We start from the raw sequence: 25,335 nt of genomic DNA, 5'->3' as shown, positions 1-25,335 counted from the left end.
TAATGGTGCGGCGTGCTGCTGATGAAGCGGACGTGTTTGTTTCCACGGAAACGGGATGCGGGCTGGAGTCGGAGAGCGTTTAAAAGCATCTCCAGCTGCGTGCGGATGCAGCGACATCCTACTAACCTACATACCAACCTGAAACACGCAATGGCGGCCAAAGGAACATTTCTGCACTGACATATGATGATCTACTGCGGCGAAGCGGAACATAAACGGTAGGTGTTGTGCGATTGGAACAGAATGAATATAAATCCGCGTCGTAACGTGGAGCTTCGACGGCGTGTGGTGTTTTATTGATGTAATTAATGTAGCTGGCTGCAAAACTGCAAGCAGGGTTTACATTTGTTGTGATTAAACGCGTGCAATGTGCAGTAGTTCTCAGTGTCGTATAGATTAAACACATGCAGCAGCATCACGTAATGGCGCCCAGATTTCAGGTGAAGGTAAGCTAGGGCGCTGCCGAACTCAGCTCGTTTGGACTGATTATATAGTCCTGCCTGTAGGTCAAACATTTAGTCGCTTTATATGATGTAAATTAACGTTGAATCTGTGTTTTCTGTTGGATGGGGTGACGTGTAGAGCTGGTTGACATTGCTGAATGACCGCGACGTGAAAAAAAAAACACCAATAATGTTTTACGAGCTAAGTAAGGCCTTGCTAACGCATGCGTTTTATATAGGAGGTAAAATGCTTGTTAAATGGAAAGATACAAGACTGCAAAGCCATTGTATAGGAGGACAGTGGTTATAATAACTAGCGTTTTAATATTTATAACCAGCCTACTGTATTTGCAATGTGCTGTGTTTGTGTGTGTCTGTAAAAACAAACTTAGAAAAAAACAGGTGTGAGATCCGTTGCTTAGTGCATAAAGGAGTCACCAGAAACATGTCACTTTGTGTTTGTGTGATGGACAAGGTCATTCTTTAGCTGATGTGGCCTTCGCATAGCGTCCAATGTCACCCAGCTGTCCGTATAAATCATTAACAGGTCACTATCCATTTTTAAAGAGCGTCGCAGTGTGTGCACCAGAGACAGCTATTTATAAAAGGTGTGCGAATCTCTCATAGCAACCATGCAGACAGCATGAAAGTTTCATTTCTTTACTCATCTTAATCCCCCTTCCTCTTTCTCTATGTGCAACAGAGGGTGCATTTACATGACACTATTTTCAATGCTCTTTAGGGGTCTGAGAATGCATCCTTTTATTTCAAAATTATATTGTGAGAAACTGTGTAAAATACATGGTTTTGTGAAAATGATGGCACCACCCACATATGTTTTATGCAACCCAGGCTCATTCTGAAAATGTACCTCTATATACATTTCTGGAGAGCGGCAAATATGTCCCAGGAGCTACTTCTTTTGTAATTTTTGTTTTTGCGAATCCACCAGAGGCCGCTGTGTATGCTTTTTGAGATCTCAAATTTCTCTCGCAAGTGGCATTCGCACCTGCTCTTCTCGCGTAAATTTACCAGAGGCCGCTCTCGACTGACTGTTTGATTGCCTGAATGACTGACCGATCGACTGACCCACCTTCCTCCTTCCCTAAACCCAACCGATAGATTAAAAAAAGCAATCCACTACCACGTTTTCAGATTTTACCACATTCTCACCCTGTTATTTACATTTTTATTTTATTTTTTGGATTCTGTTTTCGTCTTGCCTGCTTTCCGGAACCGTATTTCGCCGGACTTAAACCCCATCATTGTGGTTAACTCCTCTCTGCCTCTGAAGTCCATGACGTGCACAGCGAGCCACTGCACAAACTGGTAACAGCGGGAAAGCCGTAGGTAAGCGGTCAGCTGGTAAACGCAAAAAGGAACAGCATCATACCGCCCTGTAGCATCTGTTTTAAAGACGAAATGGAGCCATACTGTACATACTTCTGGCTATGTATATCTGGCTAAACGTATATAGGGCTACGTCTTCAGAATGAGCCTATGTTGGTTTAATGTTCATTGTACAGGCATGCACAAAAACGTCACCTAAACAACAGTGGATGACATGACATGACTGTTGACACAAAGTGCAAATAATCTAACAAGCAAAACCATAATGGTGTCATTTACTATTGTGTTGTAAATGAATGGTCAAAATACACAACAGATTTGCATTTGGATTGTAAACACCTCTTAAATGAAGGGATTATCTGGCCTTGATTTGCTCTGAATTTTTAGTATAGGTTGTTTTCACATGACATAATTTTGTATACTTTCATCTGTTATTTCGTAATGTCTGGAAGATATCCGCATGGGGGAAATAAAACCAACGTTATAGTAATTTATAATAAAAATGTTTTTGAAGCACATAGTAAAGTGTTTAATGTGTACAACTCTATGTTAATGAATGCTACAGAATACTGTTGTATAGTAAACTGATAAACTGTAACAAATAACATTAGTGTAAACTGTGGTGCAGTGTAATGGTGTATAGTTGAAGCAAAGAAAACTGAAGCCTATTGAATAGCCTAATTTGTTTCGTACTACAGTTAAGTCGTATACCAAGACACCAATATAATTACTACAACTGTTTAATTCAAGTAATTATTTATATTATGCTTCCAAACACTATAGTATTTACTACAGCTTTTTCATGTAGCGTAATATCTTATACAGTATATGCTTCGTTGACAGGCGAATATATTTTAGTTCAGTAGAAGACTCAGCCCTCTTCATGATATAAGGATCATGCCAAACATATGTGGTTATTTTCTATTTATATCTCCAATGTAATATGGTATAAATTGCAAAAATACTGACTTTCCTCTATATCTCCCATTCAGTTTTTTACTTCCTGCCCTCCATCTGAATTTCGCTAGTCACCACAACTGCGTGATTGAAAACAACCTATATCAATTCAATGGACAATGTTTTTTTTTTTTTAAGTAAAGTTTTTTCCCCTGTAGTTCAACTACAAGTGTATGCTTATTCAGATAGTGTGTATATAAGCTAATAAGCTGCAAATTTCTGGCCAGTAGCTGCTCCTAATTAAATATATCTTTTTATCTACAGAAAATGTTTGTATAAGGCCTAATCCCAATTCTATTTTTGTACCCCTACCCCTTGGCCCTTAAAACCAAGTGTGAAGGGGAAGGGCTTCAAAATGTACCCCTAAGAATTGGGACAGCACTACAGCACCTGCACATGTCATCAAATGTCATCGCGATCTCTAGCTTCATATGAGATCAGACGATTGAGACTGCTGTAGTTATTCCAGTTGTGTTATTTTTTGGTATTTATCTTCAGGAAATCACTGAAGGCATATATTATGTTATAATGACCATCTAATGTGGCTATTAGATTGTAACTATACTAAAAATTTGTAATAATAACAAAAAAAAACTAATTTGTGAATCTCTTTACTTCCGGGTTCAGCAATGCTGCCGCTGTGGCTGGTGTATTCAGGGAAATTTTCTTATACCTTGGTTTCAAGTGTGGTCCTGAAAAATCTTTGTTCGAAGGGCTATTCACTCCTTGCACTTAGGCCTATGCGAAGAGAATCGGGACACCCCTACCCCTTGAAGTTAACGCGCAAAATGAGGGGTAGGGGTAAGGGGAAGGGCTAAAGGGTAGAATTGGGAATGGGCCTAAGTCCCTTATTTATCAGAAGTACACACAACGGAATGAACCACCAACTATTCTGGCATATGTTTTATGCAGCGGATGCCCTTCCATCTACAACCCAGTATTGGGAAACACCCATACACTCTCACATTCACACACACACTCATACACTACGGCTGATTTAGTTAATCCAATTCACTTATAGCGCACTTAGGCCCAATCACAATGCTATCCCTTAGCCCTTCCCCTTACCCCTACCCCTCATTTTGCGTGTTCACGTCAAGGGGTAGGGGTGTCCTGATTCTCTTTAGCTTGAAGGCGTAGGGCTAAGGGCTAGGAGCGAATAGCCCTTCGAACAAAGATTTGGGGAAGGGGTAGGGGTACAAAATAGAATTGGGTTGGGCCTTAGCCAAAGGATAATGAATGAACGAATGAATGAATGAAAATAGCTATACTGAATTGTAACTGTGTAACAATATTCTCAAAAGCATTTTAAATCTTCCTGTGAACAGAAGAATATTTGCTTCATTTTTTAATATTATCTCATCTTAATAGATAATATTTTTGCAGCCCACGTTGTCCTTGATATTTAAATATAATGTTACTGTTTTTCTGTAGTCAACAACACTTGTAAGATCTGTCCCCCATGTTGTCTTTCACTCATTCTCTTTTTTGTTTTCAGTTCACTATGAAGAGTATGGAGCTGGAGCTGCAGTGTCCCGTCTGCAAGGACATTGTCAAGCAGCCTATTGTACTTCCGTGTCTGCACAGCGTGTGTCTGATGTGTGCCTCAGAGGTGCTGATTCAAAGCGGGTACCCTCAACCCGAGCTCCCGCCGGAGCCCAACTCACCCGCTTCCACACCAAACATGCGTTCTCCGCGGCAGATGCGCAGACCTATGCCTAAATCTGACCGCGTGGACCGCCTGTTGCGCTCAGGTACGTAAAGAGTGTCATCTCACCCACTCATTTTAGTAGGATACCGCATTAAGAAAAACACTAAATGTAAATGCACATGATCAGGCTATGTGCTCAAATTTTAATCAGATAAAAAGAAATGCATATAAATGAATATGGAAACAAATAAAATGTGATATAAAGTGATTTTGCACGGTGATGTGATTGGATAACTGCACTGTGAAAAATGTAATGACATATTTTAATAACAATAAATACATTTTAGGCGGTTCATTCCGCTGTGGCGACCCCTGATGAATAAAAGAACTAAGCCGAATGAAAATGAATGAATAAATAAATTTTAATGTTTAAAGTCAAAACTACAATGATCGCTTTAGCTTATTTTGATTTTGAAGTTAATCAGGATTCAACAAACAAATTTAAGTTATACAAAGTATTATTTGATTATATAAACTATTTTAAGTTTTGAGATGACCATGAAAGTTCACTTGATTCAACTAAAAAAATGAAGGCAGCAAGATTTTTCTTACAGTGTTTATAAATTCGCAACATTAATTGGACACATAGTCAGTTCCATGTAAACAGGCTGATATGTTCATGTAATGTCACTGTGTGTTTGTGTTTAGGCTCTGGGACATACCCGGGTCGCAGGCGAAAGGACGGCCCTCCACCTCTTATGCTGTTCCCTTGCGCTCCCTGTGGGCGAGATGTAGAACTAGGTGAGAGAGGACTGGCTGAGTGCATGAGGAACCTTGCACTGGAGAGAATTGTGGAAAGGTAATAATACATATCCAAATACATACATTCATGCATATATTATATTATATTATATTATATTATATTATATTATATTATATTATATTATATTATATTATATTATATTATATTATATTATATCAGGGGCGTAGCGGACATTTTAAAAGTGGGGGGACGGCTGTATGAGATCATATGTTCATATAATTATTAATCAGCTGTTTCTAAATGGTCTGTCTCTAAAAGTGAGGGGGACGGATCCCCCCGTCCCTCCCAGTTGCTACGCCCCTGTATTATATTATATTATATTATATTATATTATATTATATTATATTATATTATATTATATTATATTATATTATATTATATTATATTATATTATATTATATTATATTATACATAGAATTTCATCATTTAAACTCTTTTTATTTATCTATTGCCTCTTACAAACACAATGTTTTATGTTCAATGTTATTATAATGTTGCATTATGTTCGTCTGTAAAGAAATAATACAGTGTAATAAATATAAAATTTATAATTATATTTTTAGTATTTATATTAATTTCCAAATTTGATAACCTAATTGTTAAATTTATTATTATTTTAATATAATATAATATAATATAATATAATATAATATAATATAATATAAAATAATATAATATAATATAATATAATATAATATAAAATAATATAATATAATATAATATAATATAATATAATATAATATAATATAATATAATATAATATAATATAATATAATATAATATAATAAGGGGCGACGCAGTGGCGCAGTAGGTAGTGCTGTCGCCTCACAGCAAGAAGGTCGCTGGTTCAAGCCTAGGCTGGGTCAGTTGGTGTTTCTGTGTGGAGTTTGCATGTTCTCCCTGCTTTCGCGTGGGTTTCCTCCGGGTGCTCCGGTTTCCCTCACAGTCCAAAGACATGCGGTACAGGTGAATTGGGTAGGCTAAATTGTCCGTAGTGTATGAGTGTGTATGAATGTACACTAGAGATGGGTTTCAGCTGGAAGGGCATCCGCTGCGTAAAACATGTGCTGGATAAGTTGACGGTTCATTCCACTGTGGCGACCCTGGATTAATAAAGGAACTAAGCCGAAAAGAAAATGAATAATATAATATAATATAATATAATATAATATAATATAATATAATATAATATAATATAATATAATATCTTCAGTTTATACTTGTTTATATTACTTACTTTTAATGAAATGTAATTTCAACATTTATATAAAATTTTTACATATTTGATTACCAACATGGTATTTGCAAATAGAATATTAAAAACACAATTAATCCAGTGTGGTTATTTTAATCTGAATAAAGTCGTAGGAATAAAAATAAATAATAAAAAATAAAATAATAAAATATATATAGTGTGATTAAAACCACATACAGTACTTACAGAAAAAAACAAAAACAAAAGAATACTTCACTAAAGGATCTCTTTGTCTTTCTGTCTCTTCTGACTGTAGGTACAGACACACAGTGAGTCTGGGCAGCGTGGCTGTGATGTGTCAGTTTTGCAAACCCCCACAGGCCCTGGAGGCCACTAAAGGCTGCGCAGACTGCAGAGCCAGCTTCTGCAATGAGTGCTTCAAACTCTACCACCCCTGGGGCACTCCTCGCGCCCAGCACGAACATGTCCAGCCCACACTCAACTTCAGACCAAAGGTGTGCATCAACCATTAATACCCGATTACCTCTCATTCCTTGAGGTCCAGGATTCGACAAAAATGATTCAACATGAAGCTGCATTTACTTACAAGAATTGAGCTATCTGTAAGCCCCTAGTTACTGTTGCTAACTCTCTCAAAATGACAGGTAGCCAGGTTTCCATCCTAACATGAGGTGAAGTTCACACAAAAATTAAAAATCGCAAATGTGAACTAGGTACGTTTCCATCTACATAGTTGTTAGAGTGGCTGACTGTAGTATTGGTAACCTAGTAACCAAAAGTAAAACATCGCAAGCATAATGGAAACAGCTCACTATGCTACGTCAGTTTATTAAGCCTTTTTTACCAAGTCCAAAATCACCTCATGCAAGTGTAAAAGCTATTTTTTTTGTGAATTAAGAGATTTTGACTCAACTTTGGCATTTACACTACCACTTTGGCATTTCAAAATGGGCATTAACAGATTGATAAAAACCTAGCAAGTCTAAAAACCATGATGCTTTTTTGTTGTTGACATTTTTGACGTACGATCACCATCTTTTTGATTTTGGCCATGAAAAAGATGTCCCAGTTCAGCTCCCCATGCAACTGATGCAACTTCCATCTGCATGCATAGGGGAGGGGCTTACCAATAAGTCAGTTGTATATGCAGATGAGATGCTATCATCAACAGATGATCATGAATTGTCTCTGTCTCTGTAGGTGCTGACATGCCCAGAACATGATCAGGAGCGGCTGCAGTATTACTGTAAGTCATGTCAGATGCTTCTCTGCTCTCTCTGTAAACTGCGTCGAGTCCATGCTGGTCACAAAATTGCACCCGTCACCCAAGCCTACCAGACTCTCAAGGTTAGTTTATAATTTCACCTTTATTTTAAACATACATCAAAATGAATGTCATTTTTCTTGTATTTGCAAATGTGGAGAAAAAGTAGTGCGAGATATTTCATATTTTCTTTTAAATGCAACAACACTGCCACCCTTTGGCTGGACCAATGCATTACACAAGCAGTAACTAATTGTATAAAACTGTAATATTAGTGTTATTCAGTTCCACTACTCAGTTTACTACAAAAGCTTGGACATTACAGGTAAACACAATCAATTGTGGGTTATCTTTAAGCAAGTGAGATATTTTTCACTAATAAGATGTTTTTTCTTTAATCTAATGAGCATAAAACAATTTACATTCACGATGGTTTTTGAAATCTGTTGAAAATGGCAACAATGCATTTTATCCATGTGATTTTACCCATTTGAAAGCAAGATGTTTTAAATAATATAAATTATGTGTAATATTTTTATGATCACTTATTAAAAAATATATTAATACTTGAGTATTTTTCAGAATATATTGCTCACTAAATGACCATGGAACATCATTTCACCAATATTTTATATTTACAACCATTAAGGTAGATGAATTATTTACATTTAAAGGGACAGTTCACCCGAAAATTAAAATGCATTTAACATTTATTCACCCTTAAGGGGTTCCAAGCCTTTATGAGTATCTTTCTTCTTTTGATCACAAAGTGAAGTGTATTTATAAACTAATTTCAAGAGGATCACATGCTTAACCAGATAAATAACAAGATATTCCTACCTTAGTCATCCTCACCCCTCTTTCCCAGATTAAAACAGAGCGGTACGGTGGCTCCATGGTTAGCACTGTCACCTCACACCAAGAAGGTCACTGATTTGGGCCAGTTCTGTGCGGAGTTTACATGCTCTCCCCTTGCTTGCATGGGTTTCCCTTGGGTACTTCGGTTTCCTCCCACAGTCCAAAGACATGTCGTATAAGTGAATTGAATAAACCAAATTGGCACAGTATTAAAGTGTTTTAGTACTGGGCATTCACCGCATAGTCATATGCTGGTATAGTTGGCGGTTCATTCTGCCGTGGTAACCCCTAATAATCAAGGAATAGGCTGAGAGAACAGATTCGGGGGAGCTCTCCAGACCCACCGAAGTCTCTCTCCTGTGACAGCATGCCAAACACGCTTTATTATCAATCATCAGCTAAGTATGAACTCTTGAAAGAAGATATTTTGAAGAATGTTGTAAACCAGTAACCACTGACTTCTGTGGAAAAATACAATGAAAGTCAATGACTACTGTTTTCTAACATTCTTCAAAATATGTTCTTGAGTGTTTAACAGAAAAAAAGATACTCATTTACTTTTGGAACAAGTGAAGGGTGAGTAAATGATTACAGCGGTTTTGGGTCAACTCTACGATTAAGATAATTAAATTAAATTAATTAATTCATTCATTTTCTTTTCGGCTTAGTCTCTTTATTAATTAATCTGGGGTGGCCACAGTGGAATGAACCGCCAACTTATCCAGCACATGTTTTACGCAGCAGATGCCCTTCCAGCTGCAACCCATCACTGGGAAACACCATACACTCTCATTCACACACATAAGAACATGCAAACTCCACACAGAAATGCCAACTGATCCAGCCGAGGCTCGAACCAGCAACCTTCTTGCTGTGAGGCGGCAGAGCTACCCACCGCGTCACCAGTTAATTTAATATCTTTTGTAAATGTAATAAAAAATGTAGACACACACACACACACACACACACAAATGCAATTTCTAAAATTTTATTTTTTTGTAAACTCCAGGACAAGATCACCAAGGAGCTGAACTACATCCTGTCCAATCAGGACATGGTGTTGACTCAGATCACACAACTGGAGAACGCTGTCACTCAAACTGAGGTACATCCACCTTTTCCATCATCTCACACAAAAGCAAAGCAGGTGTTTGATGCACTGAGCACTTGTCTGTGTGCATGAATGCAGGTGAACAGCGTATCGGCCAAAGAGCAGCTCTCTCACTGTGTGAAGGAGATAATGGCGCTGCTAACCGAGAGGCAGACAATGCTGGCGCAGGCTCTGGAAGGCTCACGGCAGAGAAGGGCAGATGCTTTGTCCAGTCAGGTGGCTGAAAAACGCAGCCTGCTGGAGCATGCCGGACTGATGGCATTCACCCAAGAGTTGCTCAAAGAAAATGACCCATCGAGCTTTGTTCACGCAGCTAGAATAACACACAACAGGTGCGTCCCCACTGACTGACCCACTGTTTGCTGATAATACTGGTGTCTGTTCCCCAATTCTGAGAATGCTGGACCGTCGTCTCTCTTTTCCACAGATTGGCCCAGTCTATTGAATCTATGCAGCATTTCTCTCTCTCTGCTGATCCCTCATTTCGTCACTTCCAGCTTGATATTTCCAGAGAGCTCAAACTCCTCACTGACCTGAACTTCCTTCAGGGTAAGAAAAATAACAAATACACATGAACAGTTTATAAAAACTACCTAAACACTGTGCATCATATGGTGTTATAAGGTAAAAGAAGCACATGAAACAAGCATCTCCACAATGTATGAGTCCTATGAGAGCAAAGCTTGCAGGAAACATGTTAGCAATGAGCTAAAATATGCTAGCAACATACTAAAAACCAGTTAGTAACATGTTGAATCTTATTAGAAACATGCTAACAGTGTGCTGAAGCATACTAGCCGCATGCCAAAACATACCATGTGTTGAAATATACTAGAAGCATACCAACAATTATAACGTTATATCATCATGCTAAATCAATCTAGCTACATGTTAAGATTGTGCTGAACCATGTTAGAAACATTCTAACAATGTGAAAACAAGCCAGCAACCAGAAAATGAGCTCGCTACATGCTATCGATGCGCTGTGATATGTTAGAAGCATGAAAATAATGTGTTAAACATAATACAGATATGCTGAAATAACTACCAACATATTACCCATGTGTTGAAATTTGCCTGAAACATGATAACATGCTAACAACAGGAAACACAAGATAACATCACATTACCAATGGGTTGAAATAAGCTTAAAACATGCTAACAATCTGTTGATATGCTAACAACATGCAAAAACAAGCTAGCAACACATTATGTTAAAATATGCTAGAAACATGCTTACAATGTATTAACATGCTAACAACATGCAAAACACCCTAGCAACACATTATCAGTGTGTTTCAATATGCTAGAAACAGGCTATCAATGTTAAACATGATAACAACTTGCATAAACAAGCTAGCAACACATTACCAATGTGTTGAGAAACACATTGAAACCTGATAACAATATGCTAACGTGCAAACAATGTGTAAAAACACACTATTAATACATTACCAACTTGTTGGAATATGCTACAAACAAGCTAATAATGTGTTAACATGCTATCAACATGCAATAACAAGCTAGTAACACATTACCAAGGTGTTGAAATATGTTAGAAACATGCTAGTAATGTGCTAATGTTAACAACATGCAAAACTAGGCTAGCAAAACATTACCAGTGTGTTGAAATATGTTAAACCTGATAACAATATGCTAACATGCAAACAACATGTAAAAACACACTCGTAACACATTACCAACATGTTGAAATGTGCTACAAACAAGCTAACAATATGTTAACATGCTAGCAACATGCAAAAACAAGCTAGCAACAGGTTACCAATGTGTTAAAATATGTTAGAAACATGCTAGCAATGTGCTAATGCTAACAACGTGCAAAACTAGGCTAGCAACACATTACCAGTGTGTTGAAATATGTTAAACCTGATAACAAAATCCTAACATGCCAACAACTTGTAAAACACACTAGTGACACATTACCAACATGTTAGAAACATTCTAACAATGTGATAACATGCCAGCGACGAGAAAATAAGCTAGCTACATGTTATTAATGCGCTGTGATATGTTAGAAGCATGAAAATAATGTGTTAAACATAATACAGATATGCTGAAATAACTACCAACATATTACCCATGTGTTGAAATTTGCCTGAAACATGATAACATGCTAACAACAGGAAACATCACATTACCAATGAATTGAAATAAGCTTGAAGATCACAGTTATTAATCACCTGTTTCTAATTGGTCTGTCTCTAAATGTGAGGGGGACGGATCACATGTTGAAATATGCTACAAACAAGCTAACAATGTGTTAACATGCTAGCAACATGCAAAAACAAGATAGCAACACATTACCAATGTGTTGAAATATGTTAGAAACATGCTAACAATGCGCTAATGCTAACAACATGCAAAACTAGGCTAGCAACACATTACCAATGTGTTGAAATATTACAGAAACCTGATAACAATATGCTAACATGCAAACAACGTGTAAAAACACGCAAGTAATACATTACCAATGTGTTGAAATATGCTACAAACAAGCTAACAATGTGTTAACATGCTAATAACATGCAAAAAGATTCCAGTAACATGCTGACAATGTGTTGTAGCTTCCTAGAAACACACTGGTTGTCTTAAATCAACCAGGTTTGTCTTGAATAACTTTATCCAGTTTATTTTATTTTTATTTACTCTATAGGGACACTCAGAGTACATTTATTTACATTCATTTTATCCTGCAGGTCTTAAATATGATTTAAATTTGACTGTGCAGAAGTATGCAGGTATACATCTAGTATAATGTCCAAATAGTATGATATTCCTCAAATGCCACAATGTTTCAGTTGTATTTATCAGTGATTATATAAACTGAAATGTAAGCAATAAGATATGTTGAAAATAAAATGTAATCTTATTTATCTCCAACTCAGTTTGCAAACTAATCAATATGACATATCCCATCAGCCCCTCTCGCACCTGTAATTGACACCCAGCGGACTCTTGCCTATGACCAGCTCTTCCTGTGTTGGCGGTTGCCTCAAGACTCCACTCCCGCCTGGCATTTCTCAGTGGAATTCCGACGGCGAGGGGTAGTGCCAGGGGGTGGGGCAAGAGGGGGAATTCGCGGGGGATTGGCTGCTGCTCGCTGGGGCTGGCAGAGATTGGAGGAGGTGACCGGGACCTGCGCTGTGATTGACAGGTTGGAGATGGACAGTGTGTATGTGCTCAGAGTGAGAGGCTGCAATAAGGCTGGCTTTGGAGAATACAGCGAGGAAGTATATTTACACACACCACCAGCTCCAGGTAAGACTTTTCTCTTTAACACAAGACATAGTAGAAGCAGAACTCATTCCCAAATGATAATCATCTGCTCATCTTTCTTCTATTCTCTTTTTTTTTCTATTTTTATCCATCCCCATCTTGTCTTTTGTCTCTACAGCTTTCGGTTTTCCCATGTTTTGTTTCCCAGCTTTATTGACAACAGCGCTATTCTGCCAACTTCAATGTTCCCGTTTTATAGCCCTTAAAACTCTTTATGTCAATGTAGCTTTGTTCTCGTTTATACACTCACTGGCCACTCTATTAGGTACACCTGTCCAACTGCTCGTTAATGCAAATTTCTAATCAGCCATTCACATTGCAGCAACTCAATGCATTTAGGCATGTAGACATAGTCTAGACCATCTGCTGCAGTTCAAACCGAGCATCAGGATGGGGAAGAAAGGTGATTTAAGTGACTTTGAACATGGCATGGTTGTTGGTGCCAGACGGGCTCGTCTGAGTATTTCAGAAACTGCTGATCTACTGGGATTTTCATGCACAACCATCTCTAGGCTTTACAGAGAATGGTCTGAAAAAGAGAAAATATCCCGTTAGTGGCAGTTCTGTGGACGCAAATGCCAGATGTCATAGGAGAATGGCCAGACTGGTTCCAGCTGATAGAAAGGCAACAGTAACTCAAATAACCACTCATTATAACTGAGGTATGCAGAAGAGCATCTCTGAACACGTCCAACCTTGAGGCAGATGGGCTACAGCAGCAGAAGACCACACCAGGTGCCACTCCTGTCAGCTAAGAACAGAAAACTGAAGTTACAATTCACATAGGTTCACCAAAATTGGACAATTGAAGATTGAAAAAATGTTGCCTGGTTTGATGAGTCTCGATTTCTGCTGTGACATTCAGATGGTAGGGTCAGAATTTGGTGTCAACAGTCACCAAAGCTCAATCCAATAGAGCACCTTTAGGATGTGGTGGAATGGGAGATTCACATCATAGATGTGCAGCCGACAAATCGGCAGCAACTGCGTGATGCTATCTTGTCAACATGAACCAAAATCTCTGAGGAATATTTCCAGTACATTGTTGAATCTATGCCACAAAGGATTAAGGCAGTTCTGAAGGCAAAAGAGAGTGTTCCTAATAAAGTGGCCAGTGAGTGTATTTCCCTCATATTTGCTTTATTTGAGTCATTTATTATTTACACCACTTCTATGTTTATTTTCCATGCAAACCCTTGATGTAGTGACATATTCTGTTCTGATGTGACTGTCAACCCATCCGCTTTGTAAATGTGGCCAGAAGCATCTTTAACGCTGCATAATGCTTATTAACACTTTAAACTGAGGCCCATGTTGCAAATAATAATCCAAGGTTTGCAACTTCCAAACAGAAGGCAGATGTGTTCCCAGTTAAATGTCAACATTAGCTTGTTCCAAACATTTCTAAGAGTAGATAACTCTATTCATTTATTTATATTACATAGAATAATAAGTTATTTAATGAAAACGCTTGAAAAATTTGCATTACTGAATAAATACAGAATTATTCAAAGGTTTGTGATTATTAAATGTTTTTGAAAATGAAATTATGATAAGATTAATAGATTTTTAAATTAATAAATTTCTATTTAAAATACAATCATGAAAAAAACGCATTATTAGTATTAGGGATTTTAAAAAAGTCTTACAAACAATATATTATTTAATAGTAAGTATATATTTTAGGATGATGTGAACATTTATTTTTGAACAAATTCTGCCTTTCTGCTGGAATGCAAACCGTTTCCCCCTTTGCAGTCTTAAATCTCCCTGCTATTCCGAGACTGCATTTAAGGGCTGGGTGATACGTAAATAATGCAATCTCGATTAATTATTTTCCATATTGTACATTTCTGCTGTGTGATTGGCTCTTAGATCAATATAGAGTAAAGTAAGTTGTATCGCGTTTCGATATAATATCGTTTATCAGCCCAGCCCTACTGCATTTCTTTGTCTTCTTTCCTTGTTTACTGTTTTCCTGATTGCTGTTTTATATGCTATGTCCTCCCTCTGCATATACAGTATATCTCCTATTCTATACTTCTCTTCTCCTTTTTCCACCCTTAACTCCCTTTGTTTGGTGCCTTAATTCTATGTCCCTCTTTCCCCTCTTCTTCTGTCCTCCTCCAAATTCCTCCCATGTTCCCTTGCTGTTGTCTTCCTTGGCCTCTCCGACAGTGTTGAATTTTTACCTGGATTCTCGCTGGGGTCTGCACGCGGACAGACTGGTGGTGAGTAAGGAGCAGCGATGTGCCCGCAGTGTGCCCGGTCTCTCTCTGCTGCAGGCCGCTGATCGGGCACTGACCTCCTGCCACCTGACAGCAGATCTGCTGGTGGGTGATGTGGCCATAACACAGGGACGGCACTACTGGGCATGCTCAGTGGAGCCCGGCTCATATCTGGTCAAGGCAAGTTCTGGAAGAAGAAAAATATATAAAGTAGAAGTTAAAATTATTATTATTATTATTTTCTTTTTCAAATATTTCCCAAATGATGTTTAACAGAGCAAGGAATTTTCGATAATATCATTTATTCTGGAGAAAGTCTGATTTGTTTTATTTCGGCTAGGATAAATAGCAGTTTTTAATTTTTTAAAAAACATTTTAAGGTCAATATTATTAGCCCCCTTAAGCTATATATTTTTTCGTCTACAGAACAAACCATCGTTATTCAAAAAACACAGGACACATTTTCAAAAAACCGGCTAGCGACAAATCTAGCGACTTTTTGGGTGTTACTGGAGATTTTTATAGACTTTCATGTGTCTGTACTGCACCTTTTCTACTCTTCTTAACGAGCTGAGGGTTATGTCATCAGCCACCTCAGAGCATTCACAGGCGACCCAGTCCCTGAGTGGTACGGTACGGTACGCTTTTATGGCCGTTTCCACTCTCAAAAGGTACCTAAAAGTGAACCGTATCATACCCCTTTTTGGGCACCCTGTGCAACGGGTACCTAGCATGACAAAAGGGTACCAAAAGGTGGAGCTAGACTCGCAGCTGAAGGCTATTAGTTTGCAGTGAAGTGTCACTCGCGCATACACAAGCAGGAGAATTAATACAAAGGAACCAATAACGAACCGTGGTTTACTTGTGCTCAAACAAACCTTGTCGTTGTCTTGATGTACAGCCACAAAACCAAGAAGAATAAAATCTGCTGAGTCCTGTTTTTGTTTTAGGAGGCCATCTAAAAGGCCGTCCAGGCAGCTCACCATCGCTTGTGTGCACGTCTATATTTGAAATACCGAACTTCTTGAGCTGATGATAATAACGTGCGCATGATTATTGAAGTGCTTTTGACATCCGATCCTTTCAGAAACTGACAAAATCCGAATGAAGCCCGAAAAAAGGAGCAAATTATTCTTTCAGCAACCTAAAACATGAACAAACTGCCATGTTTAACTATTATCATCACCTTTTGGACTATTATGGACTCAGAATGACGGAATTACTTTCTAACAGAGGCTACATGTGCTGCTGAAGATTGAAGATACAGATGAGAGGTTTGCTCTGACTGTGGGCTATATTTTGTGTTGTTTTTGTACTCAAATTAGGCCTAAATGTGTGTTGTGTTTAGTTTTTCTGTAATTGGAAACATCGGAGACTGTAAGGGGCTGTATGTGTTCATATATGTTGCATTTATTTATTTTATATAATTGCAGACGTTACAGTCGGCTGTTTCACATCATTGATCTACAGTTCTAATTAAATCATGTTCATAGAAAGGTTAGTGATGAACATTTATACACAAGTATTTATGTGTGTACAGCATCTGTTTTGTGAAAAGTGCTTCTCATATGATATGTGAACGACCTGTACAGCTTTACTTTAATGTTTACAAAAACATTGCAAGAATTAGATGCTTTGTTTCCAGTGAAGACTTAGAGAAACTTGTTCATGCTTTTATCAGCAGCAGGGTGGATTACTGTAATGGCCTCCTCACTGGCCTTCCCAAAAAGACAGTCAGACAGTTGCAGCTCATCCAGAACGCTGCGGCCAGAATTCTGACCAGAACCAGGAAATCAGAGCACATCACACCTGTCCTCAGGTCTTTACACTGGCTCCCAGTTACATTCAGAATAGATTTTAAAGTATTATTACTGGTCTATAAATCACTAAATGGCCTAGGACCTCAATACATTATAGATATGCTCACTGAATACAAACCTAACAGATCACTCAGATCTTTAGGATCAAATAGATTAGAAATCCCAAGAGTTCAGTCAAAGCAGGGTGAATCAGCGTTCAGCTATTATGCCCCTTGCTGCTGGAATCAGCTTCCAGAAATGATCAGATGTGCTCCAACATTAGGCACGTTCAAATCAAGACTGAAAACACATCTGTTTAGCTGTGCCTTTACTGAATGAGCACTGTGCTACGTCCGACAGATCGAACTACTATGTTTTTCTCTTCTTTTTAATTCTTTTATAACACATTTTATCAGCTTTTATTTTATTTTATTTCTATTTTTACCATTTCTATTATTTGTTTTTTATTTCTCTTATACTTGTTTCTTTTATTCCTGTTTATGTAAAGCACTTTGAATTGCCACTGTGTATGAAATGTGCTATATAAATAAACTTGCCTTGCCTTGCCTTGCCTTACTTTAAGGGAGATTTCCTCGAGCGAGAATGACCGTGACTGAAACTTTTGGTCCCCTTTCTGTACCCTTGGTACCCTTTAGGCAGTGGAAACGCAAGCCTGATACAGCAGTCAGTCACATACATGCAGTCTAAGAGCAGCTCGATCCTCTGCATACCAACGGCAAATTATTTAGCACCTGGAACTTGACGTATTTTCCTTGTAACATTACAGTCAAGCCGATCTGCTTCTCCTTTGTTTTAAATTTAACAATTTAATTTGGCTGTTTACAATCAGAGAGATTTTAGTGACTTTAGTGAGTTTCAGAACTTGTTTATTATGTCTGGGAGATTACTACAAATTCCTTATACATCTATACTAATATATTGTATTTAAACAACAATACATTTAATCAAATTGACATGCATATATAAAGCAAAGTGCAAATGTAAACACCGCTTTATTAACCATAGCTGTTAAACAAACAAAAACTGCTGGATGTAATGATGTCAGTAATATGCAAATGAATTAATGTATGATGTAATAAATGGACATTTAGCGACTTTTCAAGCAGAGCTTAGCGCCTTTTCATTGAAAATAGTAGGCAACATTTCTAATTACCCTAACTTGCCTGATTAACCTAGTTAAGCCTTTAAATCACACTTTAAGCAGAATACTACTATCTAGTAAAATATGATGCTCTGTCATCGTGGCAAAGATAAAATAAATCAGTTATTAGAAATTAGTTATTGAAACTGTTAATTCAATTCAATTCAATTCAATTCAAGTCAAGTCAAGTCAAGTCAAGTCAAGTCAAGTCAGGTCAATTCAATTCAATTCAATTCAATTCAATTCAATTCAATTCAATTCAATTCAATTCATTTCAATTCAATTCAATTCAATTCAATTCAATTCAATTCAATTCAATTATGTTTAGAAATGTGCTGAAAAAAATATTCATTCCGTTAAACAGAAATTGAGGAAAAAAAGTATTCAGGGGGGCTAATAATTCTGACTTCAGCTGTATGTATAAGCGTCTCCTCTGTACTTTTGTCTTTGTCTAAATTTGTCTTTTTCTTTTGTCTTTGGGTTTCTCTCAGGTTGGTGTCGGCCTGGAGTCAAAACTTCAAGAGTGGTTTCATCTTCCTCAAGACATGGCTAGTCCAAGGTACTAACTCAATTTCAGAAGTGAATAAAGGAAGAAGACAGAAAAAACCCACTCTAATAATCAAGGGACAAGAATTATCTGTTAGAAAAATAGAAGTTGCTGCAACCAGAGAAAACACTGTAGCTCTTTATGCTAACTTAAGCAAGGAGTTGCAGTTACGAACACTATCATGTCTGTTCAGAGACAGATACAGTGCCTTTATGAAATCATCATAGCCCTTTGAAATGATTACTTTATTTGACAAAAAGCCTGAAATCAATTCCATTACATTCCAAATAAGCCTTTGAAATGCTTTGTAGCCTTCTCCTAAACTGTGCCTTTCTACTTTATCCCGAAGGTCTTCTGAAAGCAGGATTTTATGTGAGTAAAGGTATAGATTTTCACAGGGTATGAGGATATTCAATACGCACTGTATCTGATGTTTGGGAACTCAGTCTTATGGGTTGTGGGAGTCATGGGTCATTTACCCAAAACTTTTGATCTTTAGGGGGTCGCACACTGCTTTGGTGTTTGTATGGCATTTCCATATAACTAAAACCTACTTTGATATGGTGTGTAGGGATATACTAAATTGAATATTGCTAGCAGCTAGCTCTCTGCAACTCCCACATGGTCGCCCACTAAAGCTAAGCAAGGCTACGCCCGGTCAATACCTGGATGGGAGACCACATGGGAATGCTAGGTTGTTGCCGGAAGTGGTGTGAGTGAGGCCAGCAGGGGGTGCCATACCTGTGGTCTGTGTGGGTCCTAATGCCCCAGTATAGTGACAAGGACTTTATACTGCTCAGTGAGCGCTGTCTTTTGGATGAGAAGTTAAACCGAGGTCCCGACTCTCTGTGGTCATTAAAAATCCCAGGTTGTCCTTCGAAAAAGAGTAGGGGTTTAACCCCAGCATCCCGGCCAAATCTGCCCACTGGCTTCTGTCCATCATGGTCTCCTAACCGTTGCCATATCATAATTGGCTTAATCACTCTGTCTCCTCTCCACCAATCAGCTGGTGTGCGGTCTAGTGCAAAATGGCTGCCGTCGCGTCATCCAAGTGGATGCTGCACACTGGTGGTGGATGAGGAGATTCCCCCTATGTGTAAAGTGCTTTGAGTGGCCAGAAAAGCGCTATATAAATGTAAGAAATTATTATTATTATTATTATTATTATTATTATTATTATTAATATTCTGGACCAAAACTGAAACCAAAAAATCTGGAGGCACTTGGCCGAAAACCGAAACTGCTTTGTAATAATTATTATTAGTTTATTAAATAATATAATTTCATAATATTTTAGAACTGAACTAAACAGATTATACTGATAGTAGATTATACAGATTCAAAACTTAAGCCAGTAAAAAAAAAACACGAACAGGTCGAGAGATTTTACCACTGTTGCCATGACAGCACAGTAGCACTATTGCAAGCAGCAGGAACAATTATACTACATAGAAATGTCCTGTCATTGTGTTATTTTGTGTTTATTTTGAGCCGTTCACCTTAACATGATTTCACCAAGTAGGACGTGTTCCCGGATTAACGTCTATGCTGATCCTGGAACAACATTCCAATCAGCCAATTAGAATTAAGGGATGCGTTTACAGTTTATGTTATGTTTACAGTTAGGGTTATGCACCTCTACATGAGTGTTATCCAACTATTATTCCCCTCTGATTTTGGGAATAATTTACAGTAATGGTTGGGTTTAGTGGTAGGGAATCCGCTTGTTAAGTCGTGATGTATCAGTGACATATTGAATACTGTTTCAGGGTTCAAGCCGCTACTCATTTGAATTGAGAAAATATTCATTTATGGCCACTTTTTAGTCATATCACACTTTAAAGTGCATCACAAATACCAAAATTTTAACAATTTTAAAATATGAATCACTTTCTTGCCATCAGATATTAGGCATGGACATTGTGATCATGATTTTCGAAAGTATTACAGCGCTTTGTTATAACCATTTAATGAGTCTCCCCATACAGTTTGATAGAGGACTTGGACCCGGAAGCCGCTTTGCGTGATGTCACACTTAACAAGCGGATAGGTATGGATTACATTTTCAAACAAAAATAATGTTCCAGGATCAACATAGATGTTAATTCAGGATCGCATCGCACTTTGCGGTTCATGCATAGATAAATATACAAGTTCATGAATGGAATATCCACCTTCTTGCACTCTGCTGCTCTTGCTTTTAAAAAATTCTGGTAGCCAAAAGTTCGGTGCAACCCTAGAGTGTTGAGATAAGTCCTCTAGTTAGTCCAATTATCAAGTCTCACGATCTATTAAGGTAAATGGTTGACTTTAAAATATTGTGTTTCTTTCAATTATAATGTTTAACGTAACCAATTGCATGAAAGCATTACATTTGAAAGCATGGATTTGTTCAAAGATCAAGCTTAATTTGAAGGTGAAAAAAAATTTATTTTATTTTTAGTTCTGATTTATACACAAACTCACACAACCACCCAACATAGGCTTATTCTGAAAACGTAGCCCTATTTACGTTTCTGGAGACCGTGAATTATGTAACCAGGGCTAAGGATGGCTGCATCGAAGGCTACGAGGCGGTATGATACCGTTTCTTTTCATGCTTACCAGCTGACCGCTTACCTCGTTATGGACGGCTTTTCTGCTGTTACCAGTTGTCTAGTTAGCTAGCCATGTACGTTGGCAGACTTGAGATGCAGAAAGGAGTTGACCGCGACAATGAGGTTGGAGTCCGGTAAAGAACGGTTCCAGAAAGCAGGTAGGACAAAAACAAATGCTAAAAAAATTAAATAAGCAAGTAAATAACAGGGTGAGAATCTGGGGGGCTTTTCTTTTTCTGGTTTGCTTTTTAAAATGCCATTGGTTGGTTTTAGGAAAGGGGGAATTGGTCAGCCAGAAAGTCAGTCAGTAAACAGCGGCCTCTGCTGGATTTATGTGAGAACAGCAGGCGCGGATGGCACTCACAAGAGAAAATAGATATCGCAAAAAGTGTATAAAGCGGCCACAGGTGGATTCACAAAAAAAAAAGCAAAATAACGTAGCTCCTGGGACATATTTTGCTGTCTCCAGCGGTATGTAATCAGAATGATTACACCAAAAAAGAAAAGAGCGATGGATTAAAACAACAGGTGTAAATGAGAATCTGTCTTCATCATCTACATATGATGCATAGAGGACATGGGTGTAAACAGGGTTACTCCACTTGAAGAGCACAGTATCTCCAAGTGAGAATAACCTCACTAAATTCAAATCTACTCCATTTTACAGATATGATCCAGACAGCGGTCATGACAGTGGAGCTGAAGATTCATCAGATTCTCCTCCCCCTTTCGCTTTCCTCACAATGGGTATGGGAAAGATCTACCTGCCTTCTTCCGTCAACTCCCATCACTGCAACACTAATTACAGAGAGTCTGGCTTCACTAATGGCAACGGCCCTTCCTCGCCAACCGGCGTCACTTATCCTTTGCCACCGAGACTAGGAGTGTGTCTCGACTTTGAGAAGGGGCGTGTCACATTTTACGATGCCCATTCGCTCCGCCCACTATGGGAGGGGCCTGTGGACTGCTCTGCCCCAGTGTGCCCTGCGTTCTGTTTCATCGGAGGCGGGGCTCTGCAGCTACAGGAGCTCGTAGCCAATCGTAACGCAAATCAAACCCCTGTGAGACGAGTCACCATACAATCACGTGTCACAAAACTGAACTGACCTTGATTTTTATAATTCGATTTTAAGAGACTCGATTTTAAGTTTTTAATTGCACCCAACGTAAAACCTCTGCTGATGTTTCTTTTGGTTTTGAGAGGCCTTTATTGCTGGCACTGCTTGCTGAATTTTAAACCTTTAAAAATGAATACAATTAATTTGCTGTCACCTACACTTACTGGCCACTTTATTAGGTACACCTGTCCAACTGCTCTTTAACGCAAATTTCTAATCAGCCAATCACATTGCAGCAACTCACTGCATTTAGAGATGTAGACATGGTCAAGATGATCGCCTGCAGTTCAAACCGAGGATCAGAATGGGGAAGAAAGGAGATTTAAGTGACTGAACATGGCATGGTTGTTGGTGCGAGACGGGCTGGTCTGAGTATTTCAGAAACTGCTGATCTGCTGGGATTTTCACGCACAACCATCTCTAGGGTTTACAGAGAATGGTCTGAAAAAGAGAAAATATCCAGTGAGCGGCAGTTCTGTTGGGGCAAATGCCTTCTTGATGCCAGACGTCAGAGGTGAATGGCCAGACTGGTTCCAGTAACTCAAATAACCACTCGCTACAGTTGAGGTATGCAGAAGAGCATCTCTGTACACACAACACATCCAACTTTAAGGCAGATGGGCTACAGCAGCTGAAGAGCACACTAGGTGTCACTCCTGTCAGCTAAGAACAGGAAAGGTTACAATTCACACAGGCTCACCAAAATTGGACAATAGAAGATTGGAAAAATGTTGCCTGGTCAACATCATGAAAGTATGAATCCATTCTGCCTTGTATTAACAGTTCAGGCTGCTGGTGGTGGTGTAATGGTGTGGGGGATACTTTCTTGGCACACTTTGGGCCTAATAGTACTAATTGATCATTGTGTCAAAGCCAGAGCTTACCTTAGTATTGTTGCTGACCATGTCCATCTCTTACAGTGTATCTATCTTCTGATAGTAATTCAAAAGGATAACGCATCATATAGCACAAATCATCTCAGACTGATTTCTGGAACATGAAAATGAGTTCACTGTACTCAAATGGCCTCCACAGTCACCAGATCTCAATCCAATAGAGCATCATTGGGATGTGGTGGAAAGAGAGATTCACATCATAGATGTGCAGCCGACAAATCTGCAGCAACTGCGTGATGCTGTCATGTCAATATGGACCAAAATCTTTAAGGAATATTTCCAGTCCCGGAAATTGAATCTATGCCACAAAGGATTAAGGCAGTTCTGAGGGCAAAAGGAGGTCCAACCCGGTACTTGTAAGGTGTACCTAATAAAGTGGCCGGTGAGTGTATATACCCATGAAAGCTATTTAAACAGCATACTCACTTATATAAACACACACTATATGCAAAAATATATATTTCCCAATTCATAAGCAGTGACATCTGTGTTCCAATGTAGAAAATTGTGCCTCAAAGTTTTTTCATACTAGATTCCTCCCACTTGATGTATATTATAGTGATATAATATACCTTGTATTAAAGTGATTTTTGTTTATTAATCTCTTAACAGAGCAGAAATTCCAGACTGTTATACAAGGCCTAATTTTATAACCCACAATACTATTGTAAACATCTGCTCTTTTAACCTCTAGCCATGTGCTTTCAGGACAGATCTGTCAAACTCTTTCCGCTGTCAAGTAGAGCATTTACAAAGATATTTACTCAACATGCGTCTCATGCCAGACCAAATGCTTCTCGCTGCTGTTTTGCCTTAGATGGTTAGGAAGAGTTTTTGATTTGTTGAAAAAAAGTGGCTTCTAGACTGCAGTTGGTACTTTTTTCTGAGTAATATATTGAGGCACACTCACCGTATAGCTTATACAATTTGTTGTTTTGAATTCCCATATGCTAAGAAAATATCGAAAGCTTAAATTAAGTGAAGAACCGAAATCTTCAATGCAATAGGTTGGAAGTGCACCGTTTTGCTCAATATTAACGCGATTGGATGTGTGTGTATGTGTGCACTAACCCCACCATTATAAATCACCTTATGCAAATTCACACTGAAGCTTTGTAGAGAATATTTTTTAAGAGTTTGACTCGTGCGCTTCCCTTGGAATGGCTTTAAAAGAGTGCAGCTTGGCTGGAGAGAGTCGTGGCTTTTGCCTGCTGGTGATAAATAATTATAATAAATAATAATTCTCTGAAAATGAACCCTATTCTAGTCTTAATGTCACTCAAAATAATATACTAAAGTGTGTTATTGTTTTTTATCAGTAGGGGGCAGCATCTTATTCAAACAGAGCACTAGTCCTCCTGCAAGGTGGGTTATTAGACTATAGCAAATGCCCCCTTTTAGCTAAACATTTGACTATCAAAGGAATTCAGGTCATTTCTGAAAACCAGGTATATGGTGGGATTTCCATTACTTTAGTTAAATTTTCATTAAGCAGAGAGAACATTCATCAAACCTCAATGTAAATGATTAAAGCTTAACCCCCCCCCCCAGAGGAGGTCACAATTCATACAGGCTCGCCAGAATTTAACTACAGAAGAGTGGAAAAGGATTGAGTCTCTTTTTCTGCTATAGCATTTAGATGGTTGGTCAAATATTGGAGGAAACAACATGAACGCATGAGCCCATCCTGCGTTGTATCAATGCTTCAGGCTACTAATGGCAGGGTAGTAGAATTTTGTTTTGCTTTGCACAATTTGAGCTCCTTATTTAAAAAAATACCTGAGTATTTTAGCCAGTAGTGGAAAGAGTACTGAAAAATCATACTTAAGTAAAAGTACGTTGTAAAAAGCAGACACATCTACATGTAATTTGTGGATGTGTAACATTCTGTAGTGCATTTAGTTATTACCCAGCAAGTACACAACGTCATAAGACATTAATATTAGGTTAGATTTAGATCGTGACGTCAGGTGACCAAAATGCAACGTCTAGCCAGCATCTAAGGACAATGTTATATT

The 25,335-nt window shown here is 38.3% G+C and overlaps 1 protein-coding gene across 1 annotated transcript; it reads left to right on the top strand.

Annotated features, from left to right (window-relative positions):
* Positions 1-24,528, top strand: trim46b (tripartite motif containing 46b). Its single transcript, XM_056480368.1, has 12 exons — positions 1-218; positions 4,249-4,504; positions 5,110-5,260; positions 6,736-6,934; positions 7,641-7,787; positions 9,572-9,667; positions 9,752-10,005; positions 10,101-10,222; positions 12,614-12,952; positions 15,149-15,378; positions 18,651-18,718; positions 21,971-24,528. The coding sequence occupies exons 2-12, from the start codon at positions 4,255-4,257 to the stop codon at positions 22,407-22,409; spliced, it is 2,295 nt and encodes a 764-aa protein (XP_056336343.1). The 5' UTR covers positions 1-218; positions 4,249-4,254; the 3' UTR covers positions 22,410-24,528.
* The last annotated feature ends 807 nt before the right edge of the window (positions 24,529-25,335 follow it).

The sequence above is a fragment of the Danio aesculapii genome, chromosome 19 (assembly GCF_903798145.1).
Source record: "Danio aesculapii chromosome 19, fDanAes4.1, whole genome shotgun sequence".
Classification (NCBI taxonomy): Eukaryota; Metazoa; Chordata; class Actinopteri; order Cypriniformes; family Danionidae; genus Danio; species Danio aesculapii.
The sequence above is the reverse complement of the archived record's forward strand: the minus strand, read 5'-3'. Positions and strand labels throughout refer to the sequence as shown.

Bases quoted from the DNA above. Each gene is read 5' to 3' on its own strand.
- trim46b (XM_056480368.1), top strand. From the start codon at position 4,255: ATGAAGAGTATGGAGCTGGAGCTGCAGTGTCCCGTCTGCAAGGACATT. The intron at 4,505-5,109 runs GTACGTAAAGAG...GTTTGTGTTTAG, and splicing joins GGACCGCCTGTTGCGCTCAG to GCTCTGGGACATACCCGGGT. The intron at 10,006-10,100 runs GTGCGTCCCCAC...TCTTTTCCACAG, and splicing joins GCTAGAATAACACACAACAG to ATTGGCCCAGTCTATTGAAT.